At 38.3% G+C, this 24,600-nt stretch overlaps 2 protein-coding genes across 4 annotated transcripts; one reads left to right on the top strand and one right to left on the bottom strand.

The window, feature by feature from the left end:
• On the bottom strand, positions 1-2,128 carry rbp4l (retinol binding protein 4, like). The gene is made up of 5 exons (XM_044175231.1): positions 1,991-2,128; positions 1,507-1,624; positions 1,295-1,431; positions 620-732; positions 1-528 (listed from the first exon to the last, which is right to left on the bottom strand). Exons 2-5 carry the CDS (start codon positions 1,621-1,623, stop codon positions 305-307), a joined length of 591 nt encoding a protein of 196 aa, XP_044031166.1. The 5' UTR covers position 1,624; positions 1,991-2,128; the 3' UTR covers positions 1-304.
• On the top strand, positions 1,562-21,366 carry pde6b (phosphodiesterase 6B, cGMP-specific, rod, beta). Of its 3 annotated transcripts, none has more exons than XM_044175222.1 (24): positions 1,562-1,686; positions 7,947-8,212; positions 8,417-8,728; positions 10,122-10,274; positions 11,621-11,710; positions 11,873-12,013; positions 12,130-12,204; positions 12,338-12,402; positions 12,721-12,787; positions 12,897-12,944; positions 13,073-13,222; positions 13,501-13,644; positions 13,960-14,025; positions 14,268-14,417; positions 14,518-14,625; positions 14,780-14,889; positions 15,906-15,993; positions 16,124-16,224; positions 16,354-16,461; positions 16,537-16,600; positions 16,707-16,781; positions 18,608-18,691; positions 18,982-19,135; positions 19,456-21,366. In XM_044175222.1, the coding sequence occupies exons 2-24, from the start codon at positions 8,054-8,056 to the stop codon at positions 19,506-19,508; spliced, it is 2,565 nt and encodes an 854-aa protein (XP_044031157.1). In that variant the 5' UTR covers positions 1,562-1,686; positions 7,947-8,053; the 3' UTR covers positions 19,509-21,366. The 3 variants fall into 3 exon arrangements, with proteins under 3 accessions (XP_044031157.1, XP_044031158.1, XP_044031156.1); XM_044175221.1 differs by lacking the exon at positions 1,562-1,686 and adding an exon at positions 7,685-7,849; XM_044175223.1 differs by lacking the exon at positions 1,562-1,686 and having other exon boundaries at positions 7,684-8,212; positions 8,462-8,728.
• The last annotated feature ends 3,234 nt before the right edge of the window (positions 21,367-24,600 follow it).

Genomic DNA, 24,600 nt, shown 5'->3' with positions numbered 1-24,600 from the left:
TTTGTTTAGAAAAATATTTTTTATTTTAACTTTCACATTCACTCAAAACACCCCAGCAACAGTAGCATTTTCCTTGGACAAACAATGGATGACCACAGAGTGATAGAGGAGGAAATGGATATTAATCGTTTTTATTTTTCGCATCTGTCCATTCACTGCACATTATCACTCTCACATACACAACTCACAAGCCTTCTGTCACAAGAGCTCTCTCATTCTCCCTCTTCTTGTTTTCAAGCCTCCCAGACTGCAGCCAGCTGGCTTTCTCAGCCTCGCACTCTGCTGCTCTCTTCTCTCTTTCTCTTTAGCAGGCTCCAGACTGCAGGACAGGCTGAAACTCTCCGGCCATGCAGATGTCTTCCTGTTTCTGACGGACGATGCGTTGGATGGCGGGAGGCAGGCCACGGGGGTTTCTGGAGAAGATGAGGGCATAGCCGTCCTCGCAGCTGCCATCGTCCCTCAGAGTGCGGCAGGCATAGGTGATGGCGTAGTTGTCGTAGTCGGTGTCGATCACCCAGTAGTTATCACCTGGTTAGACAGAAAGGGGGAGGTTAGTGAGTGTGAAGGAAAATGAGGGGACATATGAAGGATGTGAGGGTGATATTTGTGCACAGCTGACCTCCACTGGACAGGTAGCTGGCCAGTCCCTGGTAGTTCATGAACATCTTGCCAGGGGTGGCAGGGTCGGGCACAGAGTACTGGGCAGCCATGTCAGCACACACAACCCAGAAGCTGCAATATGATGATGCAAACACAGGTTAGCATCAAAGTGATGACATGCAAACACTCAACACCAACAGTCTTTGGCAAATAGCATTGTCCTTGTCATGAGCACTTAAATCAGCTGAAGTTCTTAAGTTTGTTTGTAAAAAGGCATTCAAGCCCACATTCCTGTGTAAAAAAAAAAACCCCTCTCCAACCTGCATTTCTTCCTAATGCGCCGTAATCCAGGGAAAACACATCCTGTAGCTAATGCTGTTCACAATGTGCTTCCACAAAATGACACCTGTTCCTAATGGAAATCTTTAGCTAGACCACGAGCAGAACCAGAGCACCCTTCTTAACTACTGACCCTGGAAACTGAATATTTGAGCTGCCCTCATCTCCCCAGGTATTAGAGTGACAAGAAGGTCTTTGTGACCAAACTGACCCGTTATCATAATCAGGAAGAGTTTGAAGAGACAAGCTGGATGTGCTCTTGTTAAAGTGAATTATATACTTTTATCTGTAGAGAGTGAATTAAGGCAGGGAAAAAAGTGAGTACAAAAAGTCACTCGCGGGCCCTCTGACTTACCCAAACAGAGTGACACGTCCTTTGGAGGAGGCGGTCATGGAGCCGTCATCATCAATGGTGTACTCAGCTGAGATGTTGTCCTGCAGGAACAGGCCCTCTGGGTCTTTCTTCTGCAGTGCGTACCACTTTCCTGCATACTGCGATAAAAAGGAAGAAAGTCAGAAATGATTTTACTTTCAACACCCGCTGTTTGTGTGTTTCAGTTCACTCACCCTCTTGGGGTCAAAGTCCTCTTTGACTGTGAAGCTGTCAACGACACAGGAGGCAGACAGACAGCGTTCCACGCAGGACAGCAAGACCAGCAGCAGGGCCAGCTTAGAGGATCCCATTCTATAATGAACATAAATATCAGTGTATTAGGACCAGAAACAGCTGAATACAAGGTTGAATGTGTAAGTATCATTATTTAAATACTGGAGCAATACAACACAGTCTAAAAAAATGTATCTGAGTTAAAATGTCTATACCAAAAACTTGGACAAAAGTACATCTTCAAACTGTAACACCACATTATACAATACAATGATTATCAAGTCTCTTATTTTAACAGTTACAGCTGACAGAACAGAAAGTTTACATTCTTCACAGAACATAATCTCACATCCTTTCTGCTGGTCACTACTGATGAAATTTAAAGAAATACCAAGTAACTAGAAGGTGAATTGTCTTAAAATGAGTACAATTTTAGCTTCTTACCTGTTTTGGGTCAAAGAAGGAACAGTGAAAGTTAAAATTCTACTACTGTTCGTGGCTATCCACCAGATTGGGTCTTGTGTCTGAGGCAGCCTTTATATACACACTCTACAGACAAGCTTATGGCTGATTTTCATTGCTTGGAACTGAATAAGGTGCTTAAATCTAGAGGTAATCCTGTTGGGTTGAAATCCTTACCGTAATCTGGCTTCTACGTTAAAACCTGCCCAAGAGATACTATAAAAACAATTAAACCTTTATGTAACTGACTGGAAACACAATAAAACAGGCACCTGTGTATCTGATCAGATGCAGGTGCAAGCACATAAACTGAATTTGAATGCACGTGAAGCACAGTACAGACTATACATGAAGCGTTTACTCAAATGGCTAAAATATATAGTATTAATAATTGAAATTGCTGCTACACCGAACCAAACTCTGTTGTACCATACGATGCATGTCCTACAGTATCTATGACCTTTGCTTTCTGATGCCTGGGTTATGAAGAAAAGCATTCACATTCACACATGTTGAGTGCACCATCTGCGATAATAGGATTCATACAAAGCTAAAAAAAAAACAGTTTGTAAATGCAAAGCATATGCATCACAGATATTATATAAGCATTAAGTGTTGTGCTATTTACTACATGCGACAGTATCGGATAAACCAAGAAAGGGATTTTCATTGTTTGATTTTGCAGGTTCTAGTGCAGCCATTTTTATAAACAAAACAAAAATAGAGTTGATGTCTGTTGTGAAAAAGCTGTTTCTAAGAGAGAGTTTTTGATAAAAGCCACTGCCAGTAAAAAGTTTATGGGTAAAGTGCCACACTGGTACGAAGGGCACAAATCCGTCCGTGAAACTAAACTTGAAAAACAAGCCTGCGATCAACAAGAAAACAGGCTAAGACACTGCATTTATTTGAAAGAGTTCATAAGGGAAATGTAAAAGCTGCACAAGACATTTAGAATTTTCTATTTCATGTTAAGCTGTAGTTATAAAAGATTTCATTTTACATAGAGTTGTTAGTTCATTACATGCACAAGGTTGCTCACATACCAGGACCACATACTTTACACAAAGTGCCACAATAAATAAATGCTCTAGAAATAAGCAAAAAAGCCTACACGACTGGTTAAAACCTTGAAAAGGTGCAATGGAGAGTCTGCTTTCTTTATTTCAATTTTGAATTTCAAAGTCTAAAAATTATCAATATTAATATTATCATTAATAATGTAAATGCAAATGTATTGCATTCTTACATGTACCCACATACACATACAAAGACATACCCTGTTGTACTGCATAGGTTTTACGTATTTGGTGAATCTCACATCACTTGAGAGAGTAAATAGAATTGGACTACGTAGTTAGTTTGTGTTCTTTTGGTTGAGCAATCAGTGTGTAATCCTCTAAGAGGTTGCCTGTAAGCCTGTCCAAATTTTCCAAATACTGGGATGATCTGCTTATAATTACATCAACACTGATAATACAGTTAGATAAGGGCTGATATACACTGTACTGTGTTCGAGAAGGCTTTCACCACAAAAAAGATCAAATAGGCACCCTATCTTAAATGTATTGACAGGAGGAGAAGTGGGAATCACCATAACTTTGCATGCATGAGTGTAATCATGCACCTACACACAGACACACACATCCTCTCTCTCACTCACGGCTGTGAACTTGTGAACTCTCATTTCCTGGATTAACCCCGGTCACATGAGATTACTGCTTGTATAATATATCATGTAATAACATCCAAAGTCTTCATGTGTAGCTTTGTTCTTCTTAGAAGCATTTTTATTTGATTACTTAAAGTTCTTTAATCCGTTGCTTTTATACACAAAATAAAAGAGTAAGTTAATTGTAGACTCACCCCACACTGATAGTAAACAGTCTCCTCAGTCAGAATCCAGACAGACAAGCCAATCAAGAGAGATGATCTATTTTTTCCACTGACTGTGCTGCTCAGCACTATAATCCTACTTGTACAACCTGAAATGGATCATTGACAAAAATAGACTTATATACACCTTTTTATATACACTGTTTTTATATGTTAGGTGCAGTCAAGAACGTCCTAAATAAAATGTGGGGGTTAATATGAGAGCATATAAAAATGCCAGTCTGACAGAGTCACTCTGTGACCCTACTTCCATTCTTCAGGTTGTTTACTGTAAAAAACTAAATTGGTGATTGATGATGAATACTTCTATTTTTCCTGTAAAACCATTTATATAAATTAACCTTTGATCTGAGGACAACTGTGAGCCCAAAGGTGGCTTCATCAACAGAGCATGCTCCAAGCCTCAGGTCATGATCATCAGCTAGTTTTGATTGGCTGATAGACCCGGGGCAAGGCTAACACAACGATTACACCCTCTGCTGACCATCAGTACTACTGTATTTACATCTATTTAAGTACTGTCACGTTCCGGGACTGTGCAAACACCTGCTGCCTAAAACCTTAAGCTTATACTGTATGTCCCATTCACAAAACATGGAGACATTTCCTGGTGTTTGGGGTTGTGGCCTCATGTTTGGTATACTTTGATGCGAAAAAGAAAAATTTCATGAGTCTAGACAGCTTTTTGGGCTAGAAAGGTTTAGGATGATCTAACTAGAAAATGTGTATTTCCACTTCTTGGTAACATTAAGCCACAAAGACAGAGCTTCCTTCTATATTGATTTGAATATACTTTGAACATATCCATAACCCTGTGTGCTATATTTTAAATGGCCACACTGATTGTTTACACCTGTCATGACAAATCGTTTCTTTGCTAGGATGCCCAGGCAGCCTAAGGGGGTTAAGGCGCTGACCATGGACCTTTGTTGCATTGTCATTCCTCATTTACTGTCAATTATAATAAAGGCATAAAATGCCCCCTAAAATATCATGTATTCTGTGCACATCCACAATCACAGTTCTAATCAAGCAAAATAAGTCAAAACACCTGAGTGAGTGGACCAGGGGGTGTGTGTCGGCTTTAATGATTACGAAGTGCTAAGATACGGGTCTGCTGCCATCTTCTGGCGAATGTCAGCATTGCAACTAGCAAGTATTAAGTGTAACTGTAGCATAATAGCAGTGGTGGGATATAACTAAGTACATTTAAGGGGGTTTAAGTATTACTTACTTGAGTCTTTTCTTTACATGTCACTTTCTATTTCTATTCCACTACAATTCAGAGGCAAATATTGTACTTTTTACTCCACTACATTTATCTGACAGCTTAAGTTACTAATTAAACCACCTGTCAATACAGCTGAAACGATAAGTAAATTAATCAATTAGTCAACTGAAAATTAATTGGCAACTATTTTAAAAATCGATTAAAATGTATTGGATTTAAAAAGATTTAAATGATTGGATTTAAAAAGTTTAAATTATTTTTCATGTAAAAACATTTCATGGATCCAGCTTCTCACATGTGAGGATTTGCTGCATTTCCTTTTAATTATTTTTTATTTATTTTTAATCATTTTGAGGTTTGGACTGTTGGTTGGACAAAACAAACATTGTGAAGGTGTCACTTTGGGCTCTGGGTGATTGTGACGGCATTTCTCACTATGTTCAACAATCACTAAATGGAGAAAATAATCAGCAGATTAATCCATAATGAAAATAATCATGTAGTTGCAGTCCGATACAAAATATTTCAAAATGAGCTCCACCTCAACCAACTACAACAGTAAAATCCTGCTTTTACATTAATGCATCAGTAATAATAATCTAATGATATATCTTTGACTGTGATACATTTATAATGAAAGTTAATATACCTACAGTTGTTCAAAAGTTTTTATATCTGTGAACCTTTTTTTCAAAATTACCAGTGTGAGTGTTCTGATTGCCAAATTAGTGTCTAAAGGAAATTTAACTTGGGATCAAACTTTGCAGATCCATTAATTTCCCCCTCAGGATGAATTATATATGGTTGGTGATCCACTGGCTCTTCTTCTAGCGCCATCATTAGGTCAAAATGCTAATTTGGCCAATACTTTGGTTTCTGAACAAATACCTGCCAAACTAATGACATTCCTATCAGCCTCAGCTGCACCTTTGTGCTAATTAGCAAATGTTAGCATGTTAACATGCTAAACTAAGATGGTGATCCTGGGAAACATTTCCCCTGCTTATCATTGGCATGTTAGCATTGTCATTGTGAGCATGTTACGATGCTGACATTAGCTTTTAGCTCAAAGCACTACTGTGCGTACAGCCTCACAGAGCTGCTAGCATGGCTGTAGACTCTTGTTTACTGCTAACTGATCCACTGTGATGTACAGATTTTATATTAAAAGATAAAACTGTTAAGGATTTAGGCCTCCCCGTTAAGCTATACTAAAATAACAATTGTAAAAAATAAGTCAATTTAAGCTTTCCAAACCTGAACTATTTCTGAACCCTAAATGAAGTATAAAAAACAGAACAGCTTTCACACTGACCGGCCCAGTGCTCAGTTTTAGTTTAGTTTTACACAGGAGACAAAACAGGTAGGCTACACATCAAATACACACTCTTATCAAACTGACCAACCTAAATCACTATGCCCTCCCTCCCTCACTCATTCTATGTCATACACACACTCTGGACATGCCGTAATCTATTATAGTGGAAGCAGATTATCTATTTGACCTTTTGTTTAAGGTGTTTATGGAACCTTAATATAGACAGGTCCTCCCTGCTCTAAATGAAAGGATTAACTTTCTTACAGAAGCACAGACATTTCTCTTTCTCCACTTTGTGTCAGTGTGTGTTTATTGCTGACAGTACTATCACATGAATGTCAAATTAGTGTCTAGCTTCGAGCTAGCTTTACTCCCTCAGCCCTCTCAGGATATCATTGACCATCAGTCTCTTAAATATGATAATGACAGTCATTGTTGTGGAAAACTCAGAAAGGCACTGCAGGTAGACTGCAATAAAAGATGTGCATGTGGAGAAACACTGAGAGTTGGGGTGCTGAGATAATCAGCTAGTGTCCTAACTAAATAGGGCTTATGCCAGAGGAGGCCTTGTTTAATAAGGACTTAAAGAGCTTGTACAGGTAGACCTGCATGTGTGAGAGAGATAGACAGAAACAGTATACTGTAGACAACACATAACAACTGAAAAATAATATGGAAGATACAGGATATACTAAAAATACTGATAGACACATAACTGTATCTCATAATGGAAATTTATTGGAAATACAGGCATTACTACATTTTGATCTCTTTCTCTTTAAGAGTACACAAACCCTGCCTAAGGTTTCTCCTGTTTATATTATTTATTTCACAAATTTAATAATTTTATTGGGGGTGTTACTCTCATCTGCTCTTAGGGTTTAAGTTGATAGTAACCATGCTAAGATCATCTAGATTTGTTCTATTTTTTCCCAACTTCATTTTGTTATGTGGTTGATGTTTGCTGATTAGTGTTATTTGTTTAATTATAATTAATTGAAAATTCAAGAGTGCAGTGAAAAGCAGGTTTTGTGTGAAATCTTGGTGATTTACATATAGTATATTGTCCTGCAGATTTTAATCTTGTTATTTTTCTTGATCTGCTGTTATAAAGGTACTGAATGTACTGAAGCACACTGGGGATTGGATCATCTGGCCCACGTATCCATTACTAGATGATCAGCTGACCAGTTTAGCATAGGCAGATCCCTGCTAACCTTCAGCACTATCTGCTGATAACAGAAGGATTGTTTGGATTCAGCCCTCTGCCTTCTCCTCAGGGCTCTCCCTCACTCAGTCCGCTCATCCCACATCCCAACAGGGGTGGGGGGGTATTTTTTTTTTTACCTGTATTTGAATGTGTCCACTTTTATTTTCCCCCTTTGTGTGTAATACCTGGGTAAGATTTGCTTTTTTCTTTAAGGGATAAACTGGGACACCGGCAGCTGTGTGCGTTGTTTTGCTTATTCTTTTTCTTTGATTTCTACTCTGAGAAGTTGGAGGTAGCTTGTGTAAAGCAGCACTGGACCGAGCGGGAGCTCCATCACTGAGCTGAAGAGGGAGAAGACAAGAACATTTGGGAGAAGAGGAGGAAGAAGGAACCATGGGTGTGCAAAAGGAAGATGTGGAAAAGTTCCTCAAAGGGAATCCTGAATTTGCTAAACAATACTTTGCCAAGAAGATGAGCCCTGCCTCCATATCGAAGGTGTCAGGACTCTCAGAGAAACAAGTCGACTTAAGCAAGTTCCAGGAGCTCAGTCAGGTAAACTGAATTATTTCACTATTTGTTTATTATGAAAAAAGAGCAGGTAGAGACTATTGACCAAACTCATAATTGAGCAGCCTGAGTTACCCCACATAAACCTATCTATATACAGTAAAACGTTTGGCAGACTTCTGTATATATTATGAAGGTCCTAATCTTCTCTAATTCTAAAAAGAGGGCTATTTTACTCTCTTTTTCAAGTTCGAAGAAAGCCAAATCATGTATGACCTGATCAACGACATGCAGGAAAACATCAATGTGGAAAAGGTGATCTTCAAGATCCTAAAGAGAATCAGCGCGCTCATCCACGCGGACCGGTGCAGCTTGTTCATGTACCGGCAGCGGAACGGCATCGGAGAGCTCGCCACAAGGCTCTTCAACGTCAACACGGAGGCAGAACTGGATGACTGTGTGGTGCCACCAGACTCTGAGATCGTCTATCCACTGGACATGGGAATAGTCGGCCACGTGGCCCTGACCAAGAAGACTGTTAATGTGAAAGATGTCACTCAGGTAAGGGGGTAGTGGGGGGAAAAATGCACAAATGAACAGTAATCCTAAAATTAGAGTGATGAAGCTCTATCTGGATTGAGTGCAGATGTTGAGCATATCTGCACTGCTGTCTTTCACGGTGTCATTCATGATACTACCACCAGATGACGCCACAGCCTTCAATTTTCAAATTCCACATGTAGTGGCTTTAACTGATAATTAAATGTTTATCTTCTTAACAATTAAATCTTAATCTCATAGCAAGCAAGCCTGTTTCTGAACGTCATTGTAGCTTGCAAGAGTGACGTAAGATGATTTTCACTTAACTAATTTATTAAATGTGACTCAGCCAACCTGCCCTTTAAGAAGAGGTCCTGCTGTGGTTCCTGAATATGCTGTACTGTCAATGATGTAAACAGTAGAAATGTACCATAATCCCCATTATAGAAAATTAGCTATTAGCGATTAGAATACAATTGATGCAATCTAGAAATAATATTCTAAGATCTCATGCAGCTTTAATTTGTGAGGTGATTATTAATAACGCACCAGTGTAAAAGGACTGTATTGGGCAGCCAAGGTTTAAAACAGAGTTTGTGTAGCTTTAGCGCCTACTTGTCTGTTGATGAAGTAAAAATCAAACAATATTTTGGTGCCTTATTATATCAAACTGAACAAATTTTGACAATAGTCAGTGGCGTGTCCTTACTCAATCTGTAAGTGTTCATAAATGACATCATGCTTAAAACCTAAGATGGTTGTAGACAAGTAAAAGAAGAATTAGTGACACGTTTCTATACTTGACCAAGTGGTGTAAATCCCCTTGTCAGACATAATCCATTTATTTCCAGATCCCATCAGCCTCTGCTCTAGCTGTGGATTAGACGCCTCTGGCATTTAGTCAGCAGTCAGCAGGAATCTAAAACGTTACACTGCCTCCATACAGTGTGTCCATAGAACACAGTGTGTCCATTGCCTTTATAACAGGCTTGTAATGGGGCAGCTTGTTGATGTGGGACATTTTGCTTTTGTAAATCATGTAAAAAAAAATTAATTCTTTCTTGCCAAGTTCAGTGTAGTGATTTCAGGCATTTTTCCAAAGACATTATTGTCAAGTGATTTGTCATCTAGGTTACTGTTAATAGTCTTGGTTTCAGTCTATATTGTTTGTATGTTAGAGGCCTAGAACTAGTACCTACCTACCATATGGTATTTAAAAAAAGATACATTCATTAAAATATTAAGATTAGGAACACCATTGACCTCTAATAAATCTCAAAAGAGTGTACATTTTAAAGTGTACACAGTAATAGTAATGAAAGCATTGTAACATAAAGTCCTATGTGTGTGTGCACATGTGCGTTTGCAGGTATACTTTACATGTATCTAAAAACATGTCATTTCTGTCTCTTAGAGCCAGCACTTCAGCTCATTCGTGGATGAACTCACAGATTACAAGACCCGGAACATTCTGGCGACGCCCATCCTCAACGGCAAAGACATGGTGGCTGTGATCATGGCTCTAAACAAGACCACAGGACCACATTTCACTGCTGAGGATGAAGATGTGAGTCCCAACCGCACAAGCACTGATGCACAAAACAAAGACAGTCAAAGCACATATAAACTCAGAGCACAGCAGTGTGACGTACAGAGGCCTTGCCAAAGACTTCAAAATAAAATCATAGTTTCTTCAATATAAACTATTGAAACTACAGAAATTAAATTCAATTAATTGTTTCTGCTTTTGACTCAAAGCAAAAGATTTTGATTATGGCTCTTTTATTATGGCTCTTTTTGGATCTTTAAAGTATATCAAACTGTGATGAAATCTCTAAAAGACAACTGACATAAGTGCATCACTACAGGTGGGAAGGAATTCCCTTCGAGCCGACTGGTAGATTATTAAGGTCTTTACGAGCAGGACCGGGGTGTGTTCACAATACGTTAGGTCATTAATCCATCACGTACAAGGATGTCATCCCAATTAGGAATAAACTAAGCTTCAAATTAGATCCACAGCAGGTAAATAAATAGAAATTCTGTGCTGTATATTATCTAAAAGACAGCAGCAGGAATCAAGCTATTCCCTATAGTAATGCTGTACCATCTACTTTAAAAGGAAATGTGATTAAAGTAATTATAAATAAATACTGTTTGCAAAAAGCTTTTAATTTCTTTCTACATTGTAGCTGTATTTGCCAGGGTTGTTATCTGCCTGAATATCATCATTACCTTTAAATTAACCCATTAATTATCTTCAAACATGGCTAGAATGGTGGCCTTTTATTAGACATGAAGAAAAACAGTCTAATTGATTTAAGATATATAAAACAAAATATTTTTTAGACGCTTAGACATGAAAAGAGTCTAATATGAACTGATAATGGAAAGAACCAAAGGAAGATAAAAAGTAGAGTGGAGACAGACAAATTACTAAATGGTTTAACGTAGAGATGAGGAAGCTCCCTGGTTTGTTGGAGATAAGAGTTCTCAAAAACCTAAACACATTTCACGAGCCTCTGTTTTGTCATGATGCATAATTATTATTTTGAAGTAAGCTTTGAGTCATGTAGCTGTTTTGCACACTGCATTGTGAATGCTTTACCTACGTTTACTGTATATAGTTTGTTATGTAATCAAAGCACAGATTTTCTGCAACTAGCAAATAGCTTGAGCTGATGGGCCATTTTAGGGGTTATTGTACATTGTGTTTTTAAAAAGCACACATTGTCATGTACTGTAATGTCCATCCTTCTGCAGTGTATCAGGTTATGCTGTATCCTATATCCTCACACATCATCACATCTTATATTGTGTCATAATGTGTCATTTATGTTAACTAATCAGATGTTTTGTTCTGACACTGTGTCGTTTTTATATTGCTTTCTTTTCCCTCGTTTGTTCATTTAGCTTTTTTTAAAGTATCTGAAAGTTGCCACTTTGAACTTGAAGATCTACCACCTGAGTTACCTCCACAGCTGTGAGACACGTAAAGGACAGGTGAGGGATGTTAACCTGCACATGTTTTGATAGAAGTCACTCTCAGAATCTGCCTTTTTATTCAACTTATTTGATATAATTACAGTATTAAAGTATCACTGCATTTACACTGCATGAACCGAATGCGTGACATGACTGCTGTATGTGTGTTGTGTCTTCTAGCTGCTGCTGTGGTCTGCCAACAAGGTATTTGAAGAGCTGACAGACATTGAGCGACAGTTTCACAAAGCCTTGTACACAGTCCGAGCCTACCTCAACTGTGACCGCTACTCTGTTGGTTTACTAGACATGACAAAGGAGAAGGTACTGTGTCTTTCTGTGTCTTTGCCTGTAATATCCCATGTTTTGTGTTTATCGTGGGTTTATCCCCATGAGGCGCTGACTTTTTCCTCTGCATTTTTCTCTCCATCTTCTTCCAGGAGTTCTTTGATATCTGGCCAGTGTTGATGGGAGAACAGGCACCTTACTCTGGCCCTGTTACTCCCGATGGCAGGGTACATTCTTTTATTTCATTTATCTAATTATTATCAACACTCTGCTTGATAGTGGATATCTACATACTTGATGATGCCCTTGGTCTTTTTTCTGTAACTGTTTTCTAATCTCTGTGTTTTATTTTTCCTCCAGGAGGTCATTTTCTACAAAGTTATTGATTATATATTGCATGGAAAAGAAGACATTAAAGTAATACCGTAAGTAAATCTTTTTCATTTGATAGTTTGCCTTAATCAGAAGCTTTCTTCAAAATGTGGTCATGGATTAATATGACAACAAAAACCAAACAATCTGCTTTAGTTATTTCATAATTTACAGAACTAGCAACATTTTGGGGAACATGGCTTGAAGCAAAATGTGTATATTTATGTACCATGTTACTCAATTGTGAGTGATGATAAAGCTACATTTAAAAAAACATTTATAATACAACAGAGAGCAGAGGGTCAGGAGTCCAATCCCAGTTTGGACACAGTCTGTGCTCATATCTTCTAACATGCCCTTCTGTCACACAGCAATCCAACTCCAGATCACTGGGCCTTGAGTAGCGGCCTGCCTACTTACGTTGCTGAGAGCGGTTTTGTGAGTTTCTTTTCATAACATTACTACAAGCTGTTGAATCAGTTAGGACCAGATGAATGTATTTGCACATCTTCCACCTTGATCAGTCTGTTTGACTTGTCCTCTTCAGATTTGTAACATTATGAATGCAGCTGCTGACGAGACGTTCCAGTTTCAGGTAAGAGACTTAAGACAACTAAACTCAGCTGAAAGGAAAAGAGATGACTTTACAAAAACCAGCCCAGGGATGCACATGAGATGTTCATACAGTATCTTGTGTTTTTGCTTGTTGTTTCAATGTTGCAGACTGAGCCACTCGACAACAGTGGTTGGACCATAAAAAATGTTCTCTCGCTGCCAATCGTCAACAAAAAAGAAGAGATTGTTGGTGTGGCCACTTTTTACAACAGGAAAGATGGAAAGCCTTTTGATGATCAGGATGAGCAGCTCATGGAGGTATATTAATCACTCCTTCCTAACACTGAATTCTGTCACATTAGAGATGTTTGTATGCATTGAATAGTTCTACATTATATGGTCCCTCACTATTGATGAGATACTCAACGACATTCACAGTTTTTGGAATCCGAAACTGTGATACAGTTCATCTTGGTATGACGTGGTTAAGAAAAGTCTACCAAGCAATGTAATTTGGACTGTGTCTGTGAGCCATCCTCTCCTGTTACATACAGTACACACATACAAATATGCTGATCCTGATCCCTGTTTCTAAGGCTTTGACCCAGTTCCTGGGCTGGTCCGTTTTGAACACGGACACTTACGACAAGATGAACAAGCTGGAGAATCGGAAAGACATTGCTCAGGACATGGTGCTCTACCATGTCAAATGTCGGGATGATGAAATTCAGAATATCCTGGTCAGTACTGTATCATCTTTTCCACCTGTTAATTAATTAAAAATATTGGAATATTCAGAGAAGTTTTAGCTTTTTTTATTCTGCAATTTCTCATCACAACACTTGTTTGAAAGAAACCATTTCAAATTCAAACTAGTCTAGCCATTGGCCCACCACAAGGCAACAGAAGCGGTCCAGCATCCATGTTACACTTTCTTTTCAGTATGACTGTTTCACTTTGTGGGAGGTTTAACTACTTATAACTACCTCTGCACTTGTACTTGCTATTCGTTCAATTCATACTTTTAACCTCAACGGTTTTCTCATCTCTCCCAGAACACCAGAGACCTCTATGACCGTGAACCCAGAGACTGCGAAGAGGAGGAGCTCCTAGATATCCTGGTAACACTGAAACTTGTTTGTAATTTAGTGTCCACACATTTAATTTGCCCTCTATGTAGCATTTAATCTTTAGAAGAGGAGGCAAATTTGTGTTATTCAAATATCTGGGAGTGACACTTCAGTTACAAGAAAATAATTTGTCCATTTTTCTTATATTCAAGCAGAACTGTCTGTCTGCCTGTGTCATGAATGTGCTGTGTACTTCTCTTACTCTGCTTTTGTTCTGTTCATTTCCATCTTAGAAAAAAGACCTACCACCACTGATTAAGAAGTTTGAGATCTATGAGTTCCGCTTTTCGGATTTTAACTGCACAGAGATGGAACTGGTGAAGTGTGGGATCCAGATGTACTATGAGGTCGGGGTGGTCAAGAAGTTCCAGGTCCCTCAAGAGGTGATCTAGACACACAAACATACACATACACACACACACCATCATTATACATTGTTATGAAGCACCAAGTCTGTGTGATTAATCAGTTCTCTCTTCTCAGGTGCTGGTTCGGTTCATGTACTCAGTCAGTAAAGGCTACAGAAAAATCACCTACCACAACTGGCGTCATGGCTTCAACGTGGGACAGACCATGTTTACACTCCTAACGGTATTATTTTCTACTCTATTTACAATAGAAGCTATTTAAAACTATTATGTTCCATTTCCATGCCTGAAAGCCTAGAAAGGTCTTTGGTGCACGCTACGATGGAGCGTATTTTGTGTATTTTCTTTGTTTCGACCACTTTCTGTGTGTCTCACAGACGGGAATGCTGAAGCGGTACTACACTGACTTGGAGGTAATGGCCATGATAACTGCAGGCTTCCTCCATGACATTGATCACAGAGGGACCAACAACTTGTACCAAGTCAAGTAAGTGCTGTTGGGAAGATTTTCATTTTTTAGTAGAAAAAACAGTCCAACCTACACTTTGCAAAACTATATCCATGGTTATACAGAAATTCAGTCCCCTTAAGAGAGGTACCGTAATAACGCTGCTGTGTCTTAGAGCCATTATAATGCTTAATAATCATAGTATGCTGTATGTGCACACATACCACCTTCTATCTGAATGTAAAAGATTCAAGGTTCAGCTTTATTGTCCTTATACAATATAGGATTGCACAATGAAATGCAGTTGTAGCCCCCCTTCACGCCACACACACACACAAATGTATAAACAGGTTAAATAGTTTAAATTAGAATAGAATAAAACAATAAAATAGGCAATAAAGTAGAACAAAGTTTTTATACCTCTGAGTTTGGTTTTCATACCTTCCAGGGTGCCATTAGCTTCCATTCGTTTTAGTATAGCATGACAATCAACTTGCAAAGACTTTCACAGTGAACAACATGCCTCGTTTTATTTTAGTCTAAGTTCACATCTTTTTTTGTGTGGTAATGCAGTTGAAAAGGCATTCTATATAAATAGTCTACACTAATGATCCTAATGATGTCCTCACATGTAGATCAGAAAAATTACTTTTCTAGATGGATGTTAGACAACCTAATTTTCAAAGTTTTTCAAAGCTTTTTAATGCATCATAAGCCATTCGGCTGCATGGCCATCCACTGGTAACACAGCTTTGATAACAATAAAATCAGACATAATGTTCACTGCTGTCAATTATCTATTTCAAACAAATTTCAAGTCTTTCAAAGTTCATTTTATTCTATGGCTACCTGGAAGAACCATATGGTAGAGTATGTTTTGAAAGAGGGGGACAATTTGTAGTAAATTTGTCAAAACATGCTAACACTTTGGTATGATCCTTTAAACAGCCTATAAAGTCAGACAGTACGTCAATGCTGAAGCCTTATACTTGAAACTGATGGTGATTGTTTGTTTAATTCTGTTCATATCTGAGGAATTTTATTTCCGCCAACAGATCTGGCAACCCTCTGGCCAAGCTGCATGGCTCCTCCATCTTGGAACGACACCATCTAGAGTTTGGAAAGTTCCTCTTGGGTGACGAGGTGAGAAAGAAGAGGTGAACTAGAGAATAACTTAACCTAACTTGTACATTACTGAAATCCCTTCCTAATCACATCTTCCAATCACTAACTATGACTGATGCCCGTCTCTCTCCTCTCGCCTCATCTGCAGTCACTGAATATCTACCAGAACCTCCACAGGCGACAGGTAGACCATGTGATTCATCTCATGGACATCGCCATCATCGCCACTGACCTGGCTCTTTATTTCAAGTCAGCACAATCTCTCAGTGACTCACTCTACCTGTTTATTCATTCATTTTGCTCTGTCTCTTATGTGTTTACTGTAAAGATACATAATGATAACTGGTAAAATAGTTCCTCTCCTTGTAACCTTGCTAGGAAAAGAACCATGTTCCAGAAGATCGTGGACCTTTCACACACATATGAGGATGAAAAGAAGTGGGTCGACTTCATGTCACTAGAAACAACCAGAAAAGAAATCGTCATGTGAGTACAACGAACATGCACATAGTTCTCTGTTCCTTTACATTTCTTTGATCCTCTAAATCTTTTCTATTTCAGGGCTATGATGATGACCGCATGTGACTTGTCAGCTATCACCAAGCCTTGGGAGGTACAGAGCAAGGTGAGAAGCAAAAAAATGTAATAAATTAGTGACTCAGAGTGTTTGTGATCTGCTTTTTTACAGATGACTGTGTGTGTGTGTGTGTGTGTTTGTGTGCATCTTTCAGGTTGCCTTGTCTGTAGCAGCTGAGTTTTGGGAGCAGGGTGACCTTGAGAGGACAGTACTGGAACAACAACCTATTGTGAGTTTAGAAATGGTTGTAGTGAATATGTGTATATTTTTATCTGTGTGAAAATGTGGGTATGTGAAAGCACGTGTGGGCTATCTGTGGTGTGGCATTAGGCTGCACCTGACGATGATTTTCATTATATGATAACCTGACAATTATTATTAATTATCAGAAAATGTCAGAAAATAGTAAAAAATATCCATCACAATGTCTTGTTTTGCCTGTTTTGACAATTGATCACTCAATTAGACTCACTCAAATCTTGACTATTGTAAGCTTCAACTTGTGCAAAAAAGTTGCATGTCTAGCTATTCACTGTTCATCCATTGCAAGTGTTGAGGGCATGCATACTATAATGTTCTCTCCTGGCTAAAAGTTGAGGACAGATTTTTAAGCAATCCTACTTTTTGTTCGAAATATTTGTACTCTAGCTAGGCCTAAAAGCTTGTTCTCAAGGATTTCATATATTAATTACATGGTCGTGTAGTAGCTCCTTCACCTAGAACTTGTGCAATGCAGAGATCTGTTTTATACAGAGCTACCACTCAATGAATATGTTACCATGTTCCTTAACAAAAGCTAGTAGTAAAGCTTATTATAAAAAGCAGCTTAAAGAGTTGATCTTCTCAAAAAGGTACGGTGCTTGTTTCTTTGATGATGACCTGTATATTGTTGTCTGATGTATAACTGAATATCACTGAGTCTTGCTATTATCATAATGTAGACCTTCCTTCCTTCCTTGTTTGGTTTATTCTGTTCTGTTAGTTTTATTTTGCGCCATGGAATGCTTTCCTTTCCTCAGGTGAAAACTAGATTTTGTTTTGCTGTTTTTTAATATTATTTTATATCAAGTTGTCTCATCTTTTGTGATGTTATGTGGCTATTCATAACTGGACTAGTGGGTTGAGAGATTGACACTAGATCTATTTATTAGTAGTATTATTGTCATTGTTATTGTTGTTGTCATGATTTTCTTTTGGAGTTGGGAGGGTACTACATGGGCATGAGGGGGATCTGGGTTTTGGGTTGGAGGTATATGTGATTTAGTGTAGATCCTTCCTGTATGTTGTGTGTTAATGTTTTGTGTTTTTATGTGGACCCCAGGAAGAATAGTTGCTACCTTGGTAGCAGCTAATGGGGATCCAAATAAACGAATACAGTGGAAAAGCTGGAACCAGATACAGACAGTTCATCCCAAAATCAAAAATACATACTTTTCTTCTTACCTGTAGTGCTATTTATCCATCTAGATTGTTGATTGATTGAGCAGTTTCATGTAGCCTAGGAACTATTTTCTTTCTACTAATAGTTCCTACATGAAACTGCAACAAACTCACAACAAATCTGTGGATTATCTTGAGTAACCAGGTCATGATTTCTTGAAAGTGACATTGCTGTTTAGTTTTTCAAATGTAGTTTTTTTGGCGCTTTGAGCACCACAAGCCAAGTGCCATATAGTTCCATTATATTCAAAAAAGGCAAACACCTCAATGGCCGACATCTCCAAAACTCGGCAACTCACACCAAAACAATCTGATTTTTGGGTGAACTGACGCTTTAACACATTAAAAACATAAACTCACCAGGGGGGAATGTAAACTTATCAGAAACCTAGATTGTGCAGATGATTTCCAAGTCAGTACAATGCAAATAAAATTCAAGATGGCGCATACTTTCTTCCTTGCTCACTAGCTTGAGTGGTGGTCAGCAGCATTGTGCTCAGTGCTGCCACTCATGGCTGAAAGTTATATTGCAGCAGCTGTTATTATTGATTTCCTGGATGTTAATACGATGTTTTTGAGTGGCTTTTAATTTACACTTTCTGTCCCTCCCACCAGCCCATGATGGACAGAAACAAGGCAGCAGAACTTCCAAAGCTACAGTGTGGTTTCATTGACTTTGTCTGCACGTTTGTCTACAAGGTAATGTTTAAAATTGCACTTTGACTGATATACTAAACAGTACACGGTTCTTTTCAGTTAACCTAAAGAAAACCATTTATTTAGTATATATTTGAAGGTTTCCTGCTATTTTTCTGTCCAATTTTGCACATAAACCATTATGGTAGGACTGACAAAATAAAAGCCACCCACTCACTTGTTTTCATTGAAGCATCAATAAGTGTGAACAAACCCCCTCACCTAAACTGTTCTGTTTTCATCTTTGCAAACTTTTTTAACGTCATTTTTTTCTTTGACTCGTTTCTTCTCAGGAGTTTTCTCGCTTCCACCCACAAATCCAGCCCATGCTGGATGGCATCCTAAACAACAGGAAGGAGTGGAATGCTAAAAAAGAAGAGTATGAGGCTAAACTGAAAGCCATAGAGGAAGAGAAGGCTGCTAAAGAGGAAGCCGCAGCCAGTAAAGGTGCCGTGACTCTTTGGAATAATCACAAAACTATGAAATGTATTACAGCTGCTGCAATGATGTTTGCCCAATCTTACAGTCATTTTATGTGTGCCATTGAATTCCATTTTATATCACCTGGTGGCTTTTTTTTAAGTGTGACTCTATGTAGAGCAAGTACCAACATGCCAAGGAACACTGAACCTACAAAGTTCAAATTGAGTTATTTAGTTTAAATACTAAAATCGGCCAAAACACAAAAACAATTCAGCTTAATTACTAAATGTAGCTGATCCACAAATAAATTGACTCTTTTCTGTGATGTTGTCTTTGTACACCAGCTACATCAAACAACACCAGCGGTGGAGGCTCCAAGACCTGCTCAGTGTGCTAAAAGGTCAAAAAGCTGTGCACATGATGGGAGTGCACACCGACGGCTCAAGACAGACTGACCTCAGAATTACTTGAGCACCATAGCCAGTCAGTCAGTCTCACCGCCCAGGAAAACATGCAAACAAAGTCAGGAAGACAGATACATGAGTGAATGCATAGCCCCGTAGTATTTCTTCAGATAAACTGGTTCAAATCAGAAAAGAAAAACCTGAACAAGGAGAGAATCCTCACCAAGAAGAGTAATGTTTTATCTTTATGGGACACTAACCAGGTGAGCTGAAAAAAAATTAATTCAGAACAAGACAGAACGCAGGATGGAAGTTCAGATGGAAAGATGCTGTGTGTGTGTGTGTTTGTTTGTTGTGGGACAAACTTTTATATTTCTTTTCACGGTTTCTTTAAAGTAGTTATGAAACACAGCAAAAATGAGAGGATGAAACTTGTACATACACCTGTGTAGTAAGTGTTACCAATGTTCACTGTAGATTATCATGTTTGGAGCTGTGTTTTCAAATACACTGTATATTGTACATTAATGTAACATTCACTTAGGGCTTCAGAATGTAAATTCAGATAATGGGTAGATAAAACTATAATTAAACTACTGTACATATATTCCAATATTTCAAAATGATCATTTCATGTTAACTCCTTCCAGTCACTTACCATTTACAACTGAGAGTTTGTTTACCTTGATTGCAGAGAGCCAAAGGTAGATGACAAGACTGCTGCAGTAAAAGATGCATATTTATATTGCATGGTTCCTTTTTATGAATATTAAGGCAATGGCATAGACATTTAACTTTACTGTCCGCAAACAAACCTGTAGTTGCTTCCTCATGATGCCTTCAAACTGTACATACATCTGAGAGAGTAGCTGAGAATGTTATATTTTATGAATATACAATTACAGATGTCTTATTAAATAAGAGCACAGTGAAACACAGTCACTACTCTGGAAATTAGTTGGTTCCAGATGAGATTAACTTTATTATGAACTGAATTATTGGACCTCAATGGTAATCCAATTTTTTTAAGAATATGGTAGCAGGAGCGACCATATCTCTCCAACTGCTGCAGAAAGTTACCACTTATCAATCCCTGATGGGAAAATCATCCTCTGCAATGGACCGATCCATAAATAGGAGCAGGGGTCAGTCCTAGCGCAGCACCTAAGGACTCTAGCGCTGAGGCCAGTGTCTTGTTCAAGGGCAATGATAGGAGTATTTATAATAGCTAACAATGACGTGTTTTAATTTGAGAGGAAATGGAACAAACGTAAATGTGGAGAACATGCAAACGCCACAAAAAAAGGATCAGGTCAAAGACCTGAACCCAGTGCTAACCACTAGTCCATCATACATCTGCAATAACAATTTCTGCAGACAATGAAGGCTCTAAGGGCAAAGAGCTGTTTGAGACAAAAGAACAAGTTCTTGTAATGACTTGTACATACTTCCTTCCTCCCTGTAAATATAAAAAAAATATTTTTCTAGTTGAAATATAGATGCTTATTTTTTTAAATAGTGAAATTCGTGTGATTTGTAAGCACTGGCAAATGAGTCATCAAGTAATTTCTTATTCCCTTAAATGATTGAGATATGGTTTTTATCATGCTTGGCTCAATTTACTGGTGCAAGAATTCCACATATAGAAAGAAAGAGTGGGTGTATCAGCGATGACCATGTAATTATAGGCAATAAATGTACCTTAATATGCTGTGGATATACCCATTAACATTTTCAAATAGACTTCATTTACTTTATGGTGAGTATGTTAAAGCTTGCCTCTTTATGTGCTCCATGTGTACAATGATGACCCAAATAAAGCAAATGTATTTTTATGGAGGAAACAGTGAATTAATTGACTGCGATACTGAAACTTGCTTACAAACTAAACCGACTGTAACTTGATACTTTGGTATTTCACTATTCACCGACTAAACATGCCCACCACTTGAGGAAATTTACTTTTATAGACATTTCACTAGTTTATTATAAAATACAAAGACAAATTTTGTTTCTGAGTCACATGTAGCAACATGAAATCTGCAGTCACTTAGCTATAACAATTATAATGCTATAGCATGTACTATATAATGCTATAAAGGGAATGTAGATTTCATAATGAAGGTTACAATATTACACAACACACAAGAGTATTGAGGGAACACTTCTGTCCACACTGCACTTTCTACTACTGGTTGCTGACCCCAATCCTGGGATTGCTGCTAAACTAGGCAAGGATTACAACCGTGCTCTTCCCCCAGGCTCATCTCCTACTGAAGGACAGGTGCACAACACACACACACACACACACACACACACACACACACACACCTGCGCTGTAGTCACAAAATGTGTGTGTTTAGTATGAAGTTAAACCCCTGACAAAAGAAGACAAAAAGAACACAAGCACACTTTTTATTACATGAAAAATAAGTTGTTTTTTTATTGAGTTTGGAACATAATGACTCAGGTCCAGAGATAGTTCATTTGAGGATGGTGTCAGAATTTGCTGCAGAGAGGAGAGAGAACAAGAGGGAAACATATGTAAATGACATTGACAGTGTGATGCCTCATTCAAATAAACAACCATAAAAGCCGTGTTTGTGTGACAGACAGGGAAAAAAAAAAAAAAAGAGTGTGTGGTCCTGTGTTACCTTCAGACAGTTGTTTGTAGATGCGCTCCTGCTCCTCTCGGACCTTCTTCTCAGCTTCTTCAACCCTCCTCTCCTCCTCAGCAATGGGCTTTAGGTACTCTGAACAAGAACAACACCACAACAAAAACAAACACGGAACATTTTTATTTTACCTTTAAATTATATCCCAACTAAAAGTAAATGTAGTGCAGGTGCGCTTTCTTTAATATTTTATTTGTTATTTGCACATGGGCTAGCATTAGTTTATGTGTACTGGACTTTAAAAACTTAAATGAGGCAGAAGAGCGATTAAATGTATTGATAAGGCTATATCTAGTTTGTACAACTAAAAACTTGCGCCACTATATACATGCTAGCGAGAGCAGGACTAGCAAAATATACATTAACTGCCTTTCCTTACCTTTCAACATTGCAACACGCAAATTCACTTTACAATATCAATAGTTACCAAATATTATGCTTAAATTTATAAACCCTTCAAAAATCTGATTTTGATGTTTTCAGGGGGTCACTGGTGTTAATTAAGGGGCCTGACTCCCCATGTATTCCACACACTGGTTTGATAGTCATGGTGAACTTGCTTTGTGAAGTAACCTTAGTATTTAATTTCAATACTAGTGCAGTCATTTAAAGAAAAAGGTCTTTTGAGTATCAAACACTCACCCCCTGTAGGTTTGAAAGGTGGCTCCCTACTTGCCACATACCTTAAATTGGTAAAGTAACATGTCTATAATAAGAAGGTGTAGGTAGGTCTCGCTGTAGTGTGTTGCATTACAACTTTAAAATAGGCCTGTTTCACAACAGACATTTTGATTTGCCATAGTAAGAAAAGCACAGATGTTACTAATTACACTGACATGGATCCTTTGTATTCAAGAGTCCCAGTAAGCCATGACAGTGAGCCAGCACTTTACTTTAAAGTAACTAGGGTGAATGCTTGGAAAACCTCCAAGTGAACCGGCAGGTGTGCAGCGCTACAATAAAGTATCTGATTAAATTCATCTGTCATATACACAACTATTTAACAGTCAAAAGAAGTGAACTTCACTATTCCCTCCCTTTTGTTTAACCGTTGCCCTTGAAGTTTGGACATTGACCTATTTTATACAGTCTATGACATTGACAGATACACTGGCTGGCGCATGCGCAGACATGAACTTACCAAACCTCTGCTTGCCATAGAAGACGCCGAGCAGCAGGGCAGACCACCTGGCCGTCTGAAATACACGTGATTCAAACATGTTAACTAGTGGGGCAACTATGGCTAACCAGCTAACTGAGTGAGCTGAGACCTGTAAGCAAAATGAGCTGTCAATAGTTATTTTTCTTTAACAGCGTTTAAAGAGTTACACTGCAATAACGTTACCTAAATGACGCGACCGTCATTTTTAAATACTAACTTACTAGCTGAGAGATAACCACCTTTCTGATCTTTTTCTGCGGTTCTGTCTTTAACAATACCCAGGGTGTGGTCACCGTTTAACAAAATAACGCTAGACAACTGTACACAAACCACGCTCAGTTTGCCGTGACGGGGGCGAATTTCAGATTTTCTCTGACCCTTCTGCTGAAGTGGATAACGCTAACTAACTTACTGTTGACTGAAATTACACATTGGAATCATTACAGCTTTTCAACTAGTAGTTGTTAATGATAGTCACGAAATTAGCAGCAGCCAGATGTTGAAGATGCTCCAGATTTTACAGCTGTTTTTGCGGAATAAAGATCACCTGTAAGTTACAACCTCTCAATGTCATTGCTAGCAAACATTAGCTAACATGCTACTACAGCAACTAGCTAAGATTAACGGCCAGTTCGCCAACGTCTTGAGGGGAAAGCTGGCATTTTAAATTAATTTGTTCCCTTCAAATTGACAAAATCACAACAACAGCAATATTCAGGACACATAATTTGTGTTATTACCTTGATGAGCGGCGACACTGCGACTGGAGGAACCATTGTGAAGCGAGGAAGTAACTTCCGGCCAGGGCGGAAGTAATTTTTTTATTCTTTTTTGTTCTTGACATGAGAGGAAAGTTAAAACCTGGTTTAAGCCACCGGAGCAAAAATTTAGTGTTAGCCAAACTTCATTTTCTGAAATATTACACTGCCAGTGTTTTTTCTTTCCTTCTCTCTTTTTCACTGCAAACAATGGACTAAACAGACAATAACACAATTTCAGAGTGGACTCACCTGCTTCACAATGTAGTTAGCAAATAAATGTACAATTTGCTAAATGAATAAATACATAAACAAACAGTCTTTTATACAGTTATGTCAAAGCAGGTGCACTGCTAGAAAGTTTGACTACCCTGGAAACAGCTCAAACACAATAAATATGTAGAATCTGTTTCAGGGCCCCTGAATCATTTAGCATTTTCCCCACTTATTGGCACCCCTGAATTCATTCATGTTTATGTTTATAATTTTG

Source organism: Siniperca chuatsi, linkage group LG18 (assembly GCF_020085105.1).
Source record: "Siniperca chuatsi isolate FFG_IHB_CAS linkage group LG18, ASM2008510v1, whole genome shotgun sequence".
NCBI classification, from domain to species: Eukaryota; Metazoa; Chordata; class Actinopteri; order Centrarchiformes; family Sinipercidae; genus Siniperca; species Siniperca chuatsi.
Note: the sequence above shows the minus strand (reverse complement) of the source record. Positions and strands in the feature narration are given on the sequence as shown.